The sequence below is a fragment of the Photinus pyralis genome, unplaced genomic scaffold (genome assembly GCF_008802855.1).
Source record: "Photinus pyralis isolate 1611_PpyrPB1 unplaced genomic scaffold, Ppyr1.3 Ppyr1.4_LG1, whole genome shotgun sequence".
Classification (NCBI taxonomy): Eukaryota; Metazoa; Arthropoda; class Insecta; order Coleoptera; family Lampyridae; genus Photinus; species Photinus pyralis.
In genome coordinates, this window is record NW_022170249.1 from 67,465,371 (window position 1) to 67,479,419 (window position 14,049).

Genomic DNA, 14,049 nt, shown 5'->3' on the forward strand with positions numbered 1-14,049 from the left:
CCAATTCTACATATAGGTTAATCTTTATTGAAACAATTTCTTATACACTAAGCTTTGATTGTCTCTCTAATGTACTGATCTCTTAATACGCGATGGAGAATTTTTCCACTGCCGTTTCGAGGGATCTGGTTCACAAATTTGACACCTCCTCGAAGTTGCTTATAAGGTGCCACTTGGTCTACAAAAATAGACAATTTATTTAATTACCTTCAAAAGTAACTTGTACTACCGGCAAGAAAATCCTTCACTTCTTCTTCTGTTAGCGTTTGGTTAGGGACGGATACCACAAATGCAAAGGGCACCTCACCGTCTCGCTCGTGAGGAACGCCGATTACAGCGACGTCAGATATCTTGGCATTGTTCATTAAAATAGCTTCCAGCTCTGCGGGAGCAACCTAAAAATGTTAATGCAATTTCATGTGCATCCAAACGATATCTGAATCCTTACTTGGTGCCCTTTACACTTCATTATCTCCTTTAGTCTGTCCACTACATATATCGCATGGTTTTCATCGTAGTACGCAATGTCTCCGGTATGTAGCCATCCATCTGTGTCTATAGCATCCTTAGTTGCTTCTGGATTGTTTATATATCCCTTCATTATAACAGAACCACGACACCACAATTCTCCACGTTGCATGGGCCCCAACGATTTTCCTGTATCGACATCTACAATTCTTGCCGAGAGGCTTGGCAAAACGCAACCACATGAACCGATAGCGTTTGTATTCAATATTGGACTTATCGCTCCAGCGGTCGTTTCTGTCATTCCATACCCTTGCTGAACTCCATTTACTTTAAAGCTAGTACATCCCTTATTTACTAAGTCTTGAATTCCTTTAACTCACCGTTTAATTAATATCTGCTCAATATCCTTACTTAATGGTGCCGTCCCACAAAATATTTGCTTGATATTTGATAAGTCATACTTTTCTACCAAGTCACTTTTTGCCAAAAAATTCCCAATTGATGGTACGATGTTAAGGTCTTCAATTTTATAATCTTGTAAACACCTGAGATAAACTTCGGGGCTGAATTTGTTCATTATTACTACCAATCCCCCCCAAATTATTTTCCACGCGACCAAGTATAAGCCGTACGCATGGCATAGGGGCATGAAAGCCAAGCCTGGCGTGTTAAGTGGTTTTGATTGAAAAATATCACTGCAAACAAAGAATGATGGAAATAATCAAAGTCGGTGCCATGTCGACTAGACTTACCCAAAAATTGAAATAGACGCGTTGTAGTTATAATGCGTCAACATGACTCCCTTCGGTAATCCAGTCGTGCCCGAAGAGTATAAAACAAATGCAACATCTTCCTTGGCATTCACTGGACTAGGCTGGAATTTATTTACGTCGAAATTTTTAGGGACGTTTTCCTTAATAAAATTTTCTACTGATTGACAACCATTATGATCGTCTTTTTGATCCAATATTATTATTTTAGGTGTCACCTTCAGCTGACCTTTCACGTTCAGTACCACCGCACTTGACCCAAGCGAACAGAATATTATAGACGGCTGAGAAAGGTTGGCAACATGCAGTAATTCTCCTGAAAATAATGACGTTCTCATTCCACATTGAAAGATAATATCTTACAGCAATCTAAATTGACGGGGTAAATTGTACCTGTTTAATTTAAGCTATTCTAAGGTCACTTTCCTAAATTTTAAAAATCGGGGAAGGAAAACACTCCTCACTGACAGAAACTTGAATACCATGCTTAAGTTACGCACACTGCAATGTTACATCTGGCCAATTCTGCTCTACCACTATAAAAAAGGCTTTACCGAGAATATGCTGAAAATCCCGTGGACGGCCAAGATAACAAACGCACAGATCCTGCAGGACATGCACACGGACCGGGACCTGCTCAAAATCATCAACAGCAGGAAATTCAAATACCTAAGCCATATATCGCTGGGAGCCACTTGCCACACACTCTGGAGGACATTATCGAAGGCAAGAAACGTTCAGGAAGACCGAAAATGGCCTGGCTAAATAACGTTAACACCTGGTTTCACATGACAAAAACACAAATTTTACAGACTGTGCTAGACCGAGAAAAATAACGGAATTCGCAAACGCCATTAGGCAGCATTAAAGAAGAAGAATATGAATTTTGAAAAGGGCGTTAATTAGTTCAAAAGAAATTAGGTAGGGATTATTCCGGGGATTTTTCTTGAAGGCATTATGGCTCAAGCCGTACCCCGGATGCAATAAATTTCGTTCCGAGATCGCCGGATCGAGTTTTCCGAAAATAATCTAAGGCGTAACTGTTATCGATCGAGGACAAAGTTCAGTTGCTGCGAAGAAACAAAAGAGGGTGACATTATCGTTATATTTCGTAGTGGCAAAATTATTCTAAACGATTCGAATGAACATTAATAAAAAGGTAAGGGAACACTTTGGTTTAGTGACAAATTGTCTCCTTTTGTGTTAGAACAAAAAATTGAGAACCAATGAAAACAATATCTTTCGTGGTCATAGAAGATTATTCGTTTAAAAAAATTACGTCCAGAAAAAAAAGCGATTCACTGGAGATTTCAACGAAGTGGAGATTGCCGACGGAAAGTACAAATCTACAGCTCCATTGTTTAATTTTTCTGCGTCATTGTCGTTGTAAAGAGTTTCGTTCCGAGCTGTCAATAGACAGCATTATAATATACTGAAGAAAATTCTTTGTATGAGGTACAGTGATATTTATTTATTTATGTCAAATTGTGGGGTTGCTTATCTTTAAGAAAAATTGACGTAAATTATTTTGGATTAAATTAAAAAAATTATCACAGAAAATTTGGATTTGTATGTTCTTAAAGATAGCCATCTCATGGACAGAGTAAAAAGCTACAATCACGTTATCAAGCATATCGCAACGGCGGCGGTACATTATTTTTTCTTCGTTTCCCAAATATTAGGGTAGTTTAAGTTACACCTGTGGCGTAACTGAAAATATTATTTATTTTTTTCCAAAATTTGGAAAAAAAAGGTTTCCGTGCATTTATATAACGCAATTCGTGATACTCAAGAGTATATAGAATCAAAAACAAAGCCCATCAGTCCAGTTACTATTAGACCTAGTCAGTACCGTATAAGCATAAAGATCGAACCTGTAGTGTAGTAGGGGCTGAACGTGGTTAAAGGTACACCACAATACAAAGCGGCTAAAACGGGATTGCAATAGTATAAACTGTTTTCACTGCAAATCCCAATTATATCGTTCTTCCCCAAACCGTAGTTCCGCAAGGCTTCTGCTAAAAGGCAGGAGTTTTTGAGTAGAGCCTTGTTACTCACAGTTTCCCCAGACACCGAGTCTATCTGAAAGAAAGTACAGTATATTAGTTAGTATTAGTTAGTGTAGAAAGTACAAAGCAAAATTTACACATATGCCGCTTCATAGCGCACATGAACAAAAGCAGGTCTGGAATACGTATACATTTTCGGTAAAAGTGTGCATTTGCGTGATAAAAGGTGGTACCTGCTTGTAAGGGAGTTTCGGCAGAGGAGGTTACATTTTCTAGGGGTTGGCACGTACTATCTGTTTGTTTTCCGGGTCGCCAAACCTTTTACCAGGATGGTGCAAAAAGTCAAGTCAAGCGGTATTTTTCATGAAGAGAATGATAAGATACCACAAGCTTATTCACTTTGTTTACGGATTATTGGTTATGCTATAAAAGTATAAATAACAAAATTAAGTCACTTCGTACAACTGTACACTGATTTTTTGATAACTGGTAACACATTATTTGGCTACATGTTGCTGACTCTTAGTTGGCCTGGTGATAAGTCGACGTATGTTGTCAACATGTAGGTAACCGGCTCCAAACGATCAGTAAAGCGGATATGATTGTTGAATGTATTATATGACAATAGGGTGTACTTAATTTATCTGGCAAGTGGCATGCAACGATAGACACTCACAATAGGTAAATAAATATAGAATTTGCTAAATAGTAGGATACACGACATGCAATGCTGTTTTTATGTACTTACAAATATTGGAGCTTCAGTACTACCCAGTAAAGCATTATATAACGCAAGTCCCAGAGATTCATTCGAAATTGGCACTTTTAGTTGGTCCCCATGAATAATGTATTCCCCGTCCATCATCACTCTAATGTGTTCACAGAAAGGTGCTACCTACATTCATTGGTCATTCAATTATAAACAAAAGTATTTATACCCATGGTTATCTTTTATTATGTAAGTATTTGGAATTGATTACTTTTTTTACATAAAGATTATAAATATTGTTATTGTTACCATTATTTACTGTGCCCATTTTGCGGTTAAAAAGTATCATGTGCCAAAAACGTGCTATAACAGTAACGAGAATTTCCCTTTTGATGAAATGTAAATGAGAAAAGTAAAGTTACGGTTGCGCCAGCCATCGAGATGGTCATCGAATTGTCTGGAGGTGACTGTACGCGGCGTCCATAGACGTTTCCATTTGCTTTAATCCTTTTGTGTCACGGTTAGTGACTTTTTCTTTCTTTCTTTCTTTTTCTAAATTAGCTATTATACAAATGGTCACCGAAAAAAGCCTGATGCTAATTCTATATTCTCCTGGTTTAACGAATAGATCTGTAGGGAGTAACAAGGGTTCCGTGTACACAGAAAATGATCCAGTTTAGTAAAAATGCATAATTTAAAAATTGATAAGATAAATTTGTCTGACCGAATGTGTGTTTTAGCAATGTAAGGAAATTAGTTACCTACTTCATTTATTCATAACACAAGTTGCTTTTTTATCTAACCGTAAGGAAGCTAAAAGGGAATTAGCAAAGCGCGGTTAGAAATAGGGTAACGTAATTATTTATAGTACACTATGTGTGCATATTCAGTACCCTATTTGTGTATATTCGGGATGAGTTAATGACGCGGGTCATTGTAATTGAACTAAGAACAAGGAGAGCCGAATTAAAGATACGCCTACCGCAACCGAATGTTAAATGACCAAATGCTTTTAATAGCGCAAAGTAGAAATATATATCATTGCTTGTAGTAGAACGTTCATTGGGCCAGATTTTACTATAAGGCAATATATAAATATTAGTGTGGGCTAGGCGCACACTTGCGATTATCTGTCGCACGACTAGTCGCAAAAATAAAGGGGGTTGGATTCAGGGAGTCGCTCCTGTATGTGGACCTTTACCAACTCCACGTTGTCTCTTCAAAGTACGCGTTTGTCCCGGCTATTGCTACTACTGGAGATGGCCCATTCCATGTGCGTTTAAACCCTCAAGTCGCGGTGTCTCGTGACCTTTCCATTACTCTGTCGCCTTCTTGGGACTGAACCTTGGTGGGTCCGAAGTTGGCATATCTTAAGCGGTAGCGGTATTGGTTGCCATGTATCGCTGGTATTGGGATGAACAAGTGTTATGGATAATACTGCATCCCATGCCTTGGGGTCCTTCCCTTCTAAGTGGATACGCAGCACCTTCTGGATGGAGGTAAATCCGTGGCGTCCGAAAATTTCATTTTCCAGCCTGTTGACCACGATGTCGGTGGTGTCGTGTTGGCGAAACGTAGAGGAAAGGCTTCCACCCACATGCTGTATAGGTTTGTTGCGATGAAGATGAACCTGTTGCCAGTGTTCGCTGCGGTGTACGGTCCCATAAGGTCCCCGATTGATTTCCCATTGGAGACTTGGTTGACGTGGTCGCACGGTAGCGTCTTTTATCGGCTCTCGTTTGTTGGTCAGTGGTAGTATTTGATTCTGGCCCGTTTTATTTTGATTGGCGGTTAAGTATCCATCTCGTACTGTATAGTCTCGGTTGAATCTTATCTATACGGGCGTTTGTACCAGAATGATGGCGTCTCTGAGCCTTTCTTTGACTTGATCCGCAAGCTTGGCTATTTATTCGTTCGCCGCAATCACCAGGTTATTGGGGGTTTCACCCTTCGGATGTTCGATTGTTGGAGGCAGCATGCAATTGACGTTCTCTGACGTAGCTTCGTTCCCGGGTGTTGCTCTCGACCGCTGTCCCGTTTCCCTGATTTCGGCGCCTAGCCAGAGCTAGGCAGCCGCGGCGAACGTGGTATTATGAGCAGTGATGACACCCTGGGGTGTTGGGCGGTCGTTTGGGGTCCGCAGGTGATGATGGTACTGGTAGAGTGTTTCGGACCAGCGCAGCGCCTTGTTGCAGTTCTCGATTTTTTTGGTGAAATAATCGGGATCTTCAGGCTAACTGAGCCTTCCTTTGGAGAAACAGTTGTGGGGAGTCCATGTTCTGCTCTCGACCGAAGAATTCCGAATGGAGAGCTTACCCCGAATCTTGCTGCTGTCGTACTACTTCTCACGGATTTCAGGTCGGTGTAAGTCGGCGAGAATGCTTCATATCCTTTCCACCATTTCGCGGCATCTTCTCTAAGTTGCGCTGTGACCGTCTTCAGTGTTTCCGTTGGGTCGGTCGTTTGGATTTCGGTTTCGAGGGTGCTGAAGAACCCCATCGGGTCCTCTAATTGGTCGCCACTAAAGGTTGGTAGTTCCGGCATCGCGTTCGTTTGAGCTTTCTGGAGTGCGTCGGCCACTCCTTGGTGTCGGTGAGCGTCACTGGATTGGTTTGCCCCGATTGGTTGCTAGGGTAGCACATGTGGATGGCATCGACCCTGACCAATTGGGTTAGGTCAATGCCGGACTTGATGGCGTGCAGTGGCACAAGTGGTTTTTCTGGATGTTGATGCTGCTTATAAACAGTTCGCCGTCGAGAACTCTGACGTTTAGGCCAATAGGGCGCTTGCTGGCAGTGCGGCCGATGTTGAAATTCTTCCTCTGCCGTTCGTAACATCAGTGAGAATTCTATAAGCGGTCCGTGCAGAGATGCTTATGAGGTTTTAAGTTCAATGGCATCGTAGTACTGCCACCTTTTGTAGTTATTGCCATTTTCGTAGTTTGGATTTAGATGGGTCTCATTAGAAGCGAAATTTTGTGACGAATCTAAATATGCACGGAAAAGTACATGTTCATGATGAAATAAGGAAGATATTTACCGCCGAAGCGGCGTCTGCTCTGACGCGGCGGCACGCTATGCAACACGCGTTTAAATCTGATGACTTTTCCACTAGGTCTAGTATATAGCTGAGCTAGGACAATCTTTTCCTTCTTCTGCTGAGCACTTTTCTTCACAAAAGGCATCGTGTCTTTCAGAAAGAACACCAAAACCAGCGATATTTATAAAGGCCTGCACACGTCTTGTTGACACACTGATCGGATCGAGATCAAGATAGCGGCTGGGGATCTCTGGCGCCAACATCGAAAAATCAAATCCACTACACCGACTTCACGCAAAACGCCAAATTATTTAGTTTCCCGGCTTTTACATACGTCTCGCATACGTTTTGATTAAGAATAAATATATTCGTTTAGGATTTACCGCTTACACTGTGAATATTTAGTCGCGGTGTGTCGTGAACATTTAGTGTGCAAAGGTTTGAAACAGGGTCGAAAAGTACGGACACTAGTCAAGTTGACTACTATATATACCTTTTTAAAAATCATATAAGACGTTTGCATTGTGCTGAGGTCCAAAATACCACTCATACCGTATTTCTAATTATGTTTCCTTCATAACAACATTTTTTTGGGGACGTTTACCGTAAGTAATAGGTAGGCCGAGTACATCACTTGACTTCAGCCGAACGCGCTCTAACTACTTTAATATTAACTCTGCCGCTACAAGTAACGAACTGTTTTTAAATTGCGATCGTATAAAATAAAGGTATACTAGAAAAGCAAATTTACCCGTACGTTTGGTGACTTCATTTCGAAAACAAAACCCGGTCGTAGTTACATAGGCAGAGACGCTTAAATCGTATTTATTGTCTTTGTAACTCGAGATATTTCTTCGAGAATTTGACGCAAGTTTTAAAGCAGTCGAGTTAAATACAGGTTTCATCATCCACTACAAGAGGAGATTTTGTACGAGAGCAAGTCACAAAAGGGTGCAACTGTATCTCCCTAAAACCGACCCGGTTTTCAATTTTTCTTGGAGGGAGCCCTTTTAAAGGGAGGCTCGTCATTCGTCACCTAAAGAAAAACACCGATTCCAGCGATATCTGTATTGGTCGGTTGTCTTTAAGACTTTTCAGAGGATGTTTATTTAGCGGAATCGGAACATCCTTAAAGGCGTGCATTAATATTTTGTTTAAAATAATATTTCCCACGACTGTAGATATTTAGTTAACGATATTTAGATAAGGGAAAAATTAAAACTGATACATTGCCACGAGATAGGGGTTATATTTGTTGCATTTATACGAAACACGTCAATATTTCGAATCACAAAAGGTAAAGTAGAATAGAATTTGATCAACTTCAGTTTGTCAAGATATATTCAATTATTCATTGTGGAATTCGTATTCAGTCAAAACCAAAGCGTCAACTTTTTTGATTTTCAGATTAAAAAACGAGAAACAGGCCAGACTACCGCAAGATATGGGATAATTAAATTTTATTGCAGAGCTAGCCGTGAGTAAAATTAATTGATAGAATTTTTTTAGCATTCGTTTGATAAACGTATATAACACCTCTTTAATATACGCATATAAATATCGATGAGAAATAACAAATGCATAATATTCCTACAAAAATATAACAATATCCGCCGGACATTTATGCGTATTATATACGTAGGGTTTAAGTCTACAATGAACGCTTTTTATACAGAACTGTGTTGCTATAGTGAGAGTACACAAAAGGGTTGTTTGCTTTTCGTAAGGTACTTACCACTTTGTAAATCGATCATCTTTTTAATCTTGTTTATACTTACTGATAGTGTCTTGCGCAGTAAACACTGAAACGATAATTCCCGAATATAATCCAGCCAGCACTGGCTCGAAAAACCGTAGATTATTTCCACTGCAAACTGCAATTACATCATCTTTAGCTAATCCATAATTTCGTAAGCTTTGTCCCAGGTAACATGAGTTTCTGAAGGTTGTCTTGCTTAAAACAGTTTCACCAGAAAATGCGTCTATCTGAAAAGGATATTTACAATGTCTAACTCAAACATATTTATTAACGAGCTCCTAGCGATTTTATAATTTCACGCTGTTTGTCCGTCTGTCCGTCCGTTAGCACGATAACGAATCGACCGATTACGATAAAATTTAGTAGATGGATTCTTTATCAAATTTGTGGGTCGGAGTTCGTGAATTGGCAATGTATCCCAAAAAATAAGAAAGGTACTTTTGACATCTCCGTGAGTCATGAACCGAATTGCATAAAATTCAATATGCGTATAGCTTTAGCCATATGAAACACAATTCCAAAAATTGAGCCTAATCGATCAACATTCACAGTGCCCTTTTCGCATCTCGACCATTTATAAACCGAATTGAAAACTTTTTTATTTATGAAGGTATTTAAATGAAATTTGATACATAGCCACTTGGAATAAAACAAAATTTAAAGCCACTCTCAAAATTTCGTTCTGCGCATGCGCAGTGCCAACTTTCTTATTTATGGAGAGATTTAAATGAAATTTCATACATAAGCACTTAGAATAAAATCAAATGTAGCGCCATTTTCCAAATTTGGATTTGTGTAAGATGTGTAGTGCCAACTTTCCTATTTATGGAAGCAATTAAATGAAATTTCATACATATACGCTTTAATTACAAATTTTATAAAAGCAAAACTAACATCAGGTTTAAAATTTGGTTTTGCACATGCAGCTATAGCCATTTACCCAGGAGCTCGTTTTCTATATTTGTTTAGTTTATTTAATACTTACGAATAGAGGTGCCTCTCGTTCCTCCTTTAGTGCGTTGTACAATTTCATTCCAAGTGATTCGTTTGACATTGGAATTGTAAACAGCGGTCCACGGATAATAATTTCTTTTTTGTCCATTATACACTCAAGCTTCGCCTAAATGTGTCAGTCTTTCGTATCTTACGAGAAAAGTTACGTGTTTTAGCTTTATATATAAACAGAAACCGCAGATTAGATATGGAATAAAAAGTAAACTAGCCCTTTTGAGGTTCCTCATTCGAAACCTAAATAACCAAATTACTTAACATAAAGCCCATATTTGCAACGTTTTTCTTGTTTAGTACAAGTTTTATTCAATTTTATAGGAACATGAAAATTGAACTTTGGATAGAGCACTTTCTGTAAATTGTAGATCTGTCCATTTGAATGATTGCACCCCTTCAATTGACCTTGTTTGGTTTCGTTATGGTACGTTATACATAGATAATAAAAAATCAACTACAATACAAATAAGTAGATAAAACAATTGCAAATTGGAATACAAGCAAGATTAAAGGAACGTGTATGAAGGAGATTCATGTACTATACTTACTCTAAGATGCCGTGAAAACAATTATCTATTAAAAATCTAATGTAGTAATATTCTTTACTACAACTATTTAATTGATTGTAAACCGACACAGTTAGTAGGAAAATTATTTAGTAGGTACAGTCAAATTAGACGTACAAATGGTAAATGAAACTGAGGCGACTGCAAAAGTACCTTTCATTTGATATTTTATTTGGCCCTCTGACACCTATTAGTAGAGGGCACAGAATCGCCAAAGTCGTTTAGAAATGATTTTCGTTTACACTTCGGGGTTAAAAGCTGAAACCAATTTTAAATGATGCATGATCATTAGAAACATCGAAATCCAGAAGGCGTCAAAAATCGTCCTGTACGGGGTGGCTCTAGAGGGTAAATTGTAAAAAACACCCCAAATTTTTTTTTGCATATTTTGAATTTATTTAATATATACTTTGCACTGCCCATAGCTCAGGTATGTGAAACCGATACAACTATTTATTATTTAGTGTTTTTTACGACCGAAAAGCACGGGATTAAATGAGGAATCTTAACTTTCGCCGGCGTCTAACGAACTCGCCCGTAATATTTTGACAAATTAGCGCTTCAACCCGTCGTATCTAATTTATTTGCATCCTGATGAAAAAATATTCATTAATAACGTTGTAGAGCGTATTCTGGACATTCTGAACCACTATTTTTAATTCACTTCACATTACCGAAAAGTTTTGTATCGATTTATTTATAAACGCGCGCATATGACTGAGTAAGGACGATTATCGCTTGCGCATATGCATACACGCGGTTTATAAGGCAGAAAGTCGCGTATCTCCCTGCTTGTGTATATTAAAAACCTTCTGGATATTAAATATCCCAGTTAACTGTTTATTTTTTTAGATGCAAATTTTATACTATATAATTATTTAACATTAACGTAAATACTTAATCAGAATCTAGTTCCGATTCGGATGTTTCTTGAGAGTTTTTCGTGAAAGAATTTTTGCAAGTGGGCTTCCGTCCCATACATTTACAGGAGCCAAGGCACGGTAATTGCTTTTTTGACCACGAACAATGAAATCTGGAACATCCTAAAAAATAAAGATATGTAAAATAATACAAAGTCAAAATGTAATTAACAAAAACCTTTTCTGCAGTTACATTTAGCCAAAATAGATGTATCAGCTGCAGGCATTGATGGTTTCGTTGTAAGCACTGGAACAAAATTATTCCCAACAATTTTCCAACCATTTTCCAGAGGATCTGGTAGAGACGGTTTTGGGTTAAGACTGTTCAGCCAAATGTATATTTGATAATTCACGCGTAAAAAGTGCTGATAAAGATAACTGCAGTAGGTGGCAATTTGTGGATAGAATTTGAAGAAACCATGATACTGCGTAAACGATTTATTATTTATACAACTTATTATATCAGAAGTTGTGTATAATTTAATGACAAATTGAGTCATATTATTGAATGTATCTTCATTAAGTGTCGAAGATCCAACACCGTTTAGCAAATCATGATGCAACAAACCAATTTTCCAGCATGTTGTTTTGTCAAGTCCAACAAATTGACTTGTACAATCACAACCAGTAATTGCGTGAAATGCAGGCAAGTTTGTCAATAGACTTGGGGAAATGACGAGTTCGTGTACATGCTATAAACCGTACGTTGTCGTTCGTTCCAAGTTTTACCCACACTTCCTCGGTGGGACGGTTTTTGAAATGAGCAAGTAAGACAAGAACGTCGGTATCTCTGCAGTCAATAATACACCTTGAATATCCTTCTAATTTTGCTTGTAGAATGTGCAGTAGGATTCTGGTATCTCCTTCTTCGTGTGAAGAGGCAAGTAATGAAGTAAATCACTACAAAGAGGAAAATTTGATCTATATTCAGTAACGTCTTTGAATCCTCCACTGGTTACAAATGTTAAACTAGAATCTTTCGAAAACTCATATAACTGACGACATAAAAAATTTGTTAATTGTTGCTTGTTAAACGAGGAATGAATAAATAAATACCACAACTGTAGATACATGGTCAATTGTACGTTTTATATTTTCCTTTTGCGAGGTTCTCTTTGTACGGGTGCAAATGTGCAATCTTTGATCGATTTTTCATGGTAGTGGTCCATGACCATCAATGCCTGCTGATACATCTAGTTTGGCTAAATGTAACTGCAGAAAAGGTTTTTGTTAATTAGGTACATTTTGTCTTTGTATTATTTTACATATCTTGATTTTTTAGGATGTTCCAGATTTCATTGTTCGTGGTCAAAAAAGCAATTACCGTGCATTGGCTCCTGTAAATGTATGGGACGGAAGCCTACTTGCAAAAATTCTTTCACGAAAAACTCTCAAGAAACATCCGAATCGGAACTAGATTCTGATTAAGTATTTACGTTAATGTTAAATAATTATATAGTATAAAATTTGCATCTAAAAAAATAAACAGTTAACTGGGGAAGGTTTTTAATATACACAAGCAGGGAGATACGCGACTTTCTGCCTTATAAACCGCGTGTATGCATATGCGCAAGCGATAATCGTCCTTACTCAGTCATATGCGCGCGCTTATAAATAAATCGATACAAAACTTTTCGGTAATGTGAAGTGAATTACAAATAGTGGTTCAGAATCTCAAGAAAACGCTCTACAACGTTATTAATGGATATTTTTTTATCAGGATGCAAATAAATTAGATACGACGAGTTGAAGCGCTAATTTGTCCAAACATTACGGTCGAGTTCGTTAGACGCCGGCGAAAGTTAAGATTCCTCATTTAATCCCGTGCTTTTCGGTCGTAAAAAGCACTAAATAATAAATAGTTGTATCGGTGTCACATATCTGAACTATGGGCAGTGCAAAGTATATATTAAATAAATTCAAAATATGCAAAAAAAATTTGGGGTGTTTTTTACAATTTACCCTCTAGAGCCACCCCGTACAGGACGATTTTTGACGCCTTCTGGATTTCGATATTTCTAATGATCATGCATCATTTAAAATTGGTTTCAGCTTTTAACCCCGAAGTGTAAACGAAAATCACAATTTATGGCATTGGGAACTCTACTATATAGTTTAGGAGATGGATACATCAATTTAAAGTTTCGTGTTTTAATCAATATTTGAAAATAATGCCATCTGTAAGATGATGCAAAACCTACAGAATATACGACCATTGTCTCTGTATCGTTTATGAGGTGTTTAGAGCCACACTTTTTGTATGGATACGAGCTAACTCCAAAAAAAATAAGTGACAAGAAAGAACGGCACTTATCACAGCATATAACAAAGAGGTACCTACATAATATGTAATAGGTACATTTACTCAGTTGGGGGATACTCTGAAGTATCATATACAGTTGAGATCTTATATCAGCCAATAAGAACATTCGTTATCGCATTGCGTAAGGTGAAATATAATTAGATTCAAGATAAGTACTGGTTATCGCTGATAAGCGAACAACAGGTGTGCAGTTTATTTCGAGGCTGGCTTATTCAAATTTATTTCTGATTGGCTCTGTGTTTACGAAATCTAAAAGGAGATTATTTTATGGTGAAAGTGGTGGAAACGGGTTTATTTGGTGACGGCAAGAAATTATTTCGAACTAAATGTATTAATATAGTTAAAAAAATTAAAACAAGACCAAAATTTTAATTCCTTAACACCAACAAAATATACCCGTAGATAATTAATTTTATTTTATTCGATCTTGTAACACGTAACTCTAACCACTCAAAGGCGAAAAGAACAATGCAACAAA

General features: G+C 37.8%; 1 protein-coding gene across 1 annotated transcript in view; it reads right to left on the reverse strand.

Annotated features, from left to right (window-relative positions):
* LOC116166274 (luciferin 4-monooxygenase-like) overlaps positions 1-4,603 on the reverse strand; it is an 8,142-nt gene extending 3,539 nt beyond the window's left edge. The window contains exons 1-7 of the mRNA XM_031481159.1: positions 3,996-4,603; positions 3,113-3,320; positions 1,221-1,554; positions 849-1,163; positions 449-803; positions 230-395; positions 49-178 (exon numbers count right to left, since the gene is read on the reverse strand). Of these exons, the coding sequence (XP_031337019.1) occupies positions 49-178; positions 230-395; positions 449-803; positions 849-1,163; positions 1,221-1,554; positions 3,113-3,320; positions 3,996-4,112 (1,625 nt within the window). The 5' untranslated portion in view covers positions 4,113-4,603. The remainder of the gene's footprint in view (positions 1-48; positions 179-229; positions 396-448; positions 804-848; positions 1,164-1,220; positions 1,555-3,112; positions 3,321-3,995) is intronic.
* Between the last annotated feature and the right edge of the window lie 9,446 nt (positions 4,604-14,049).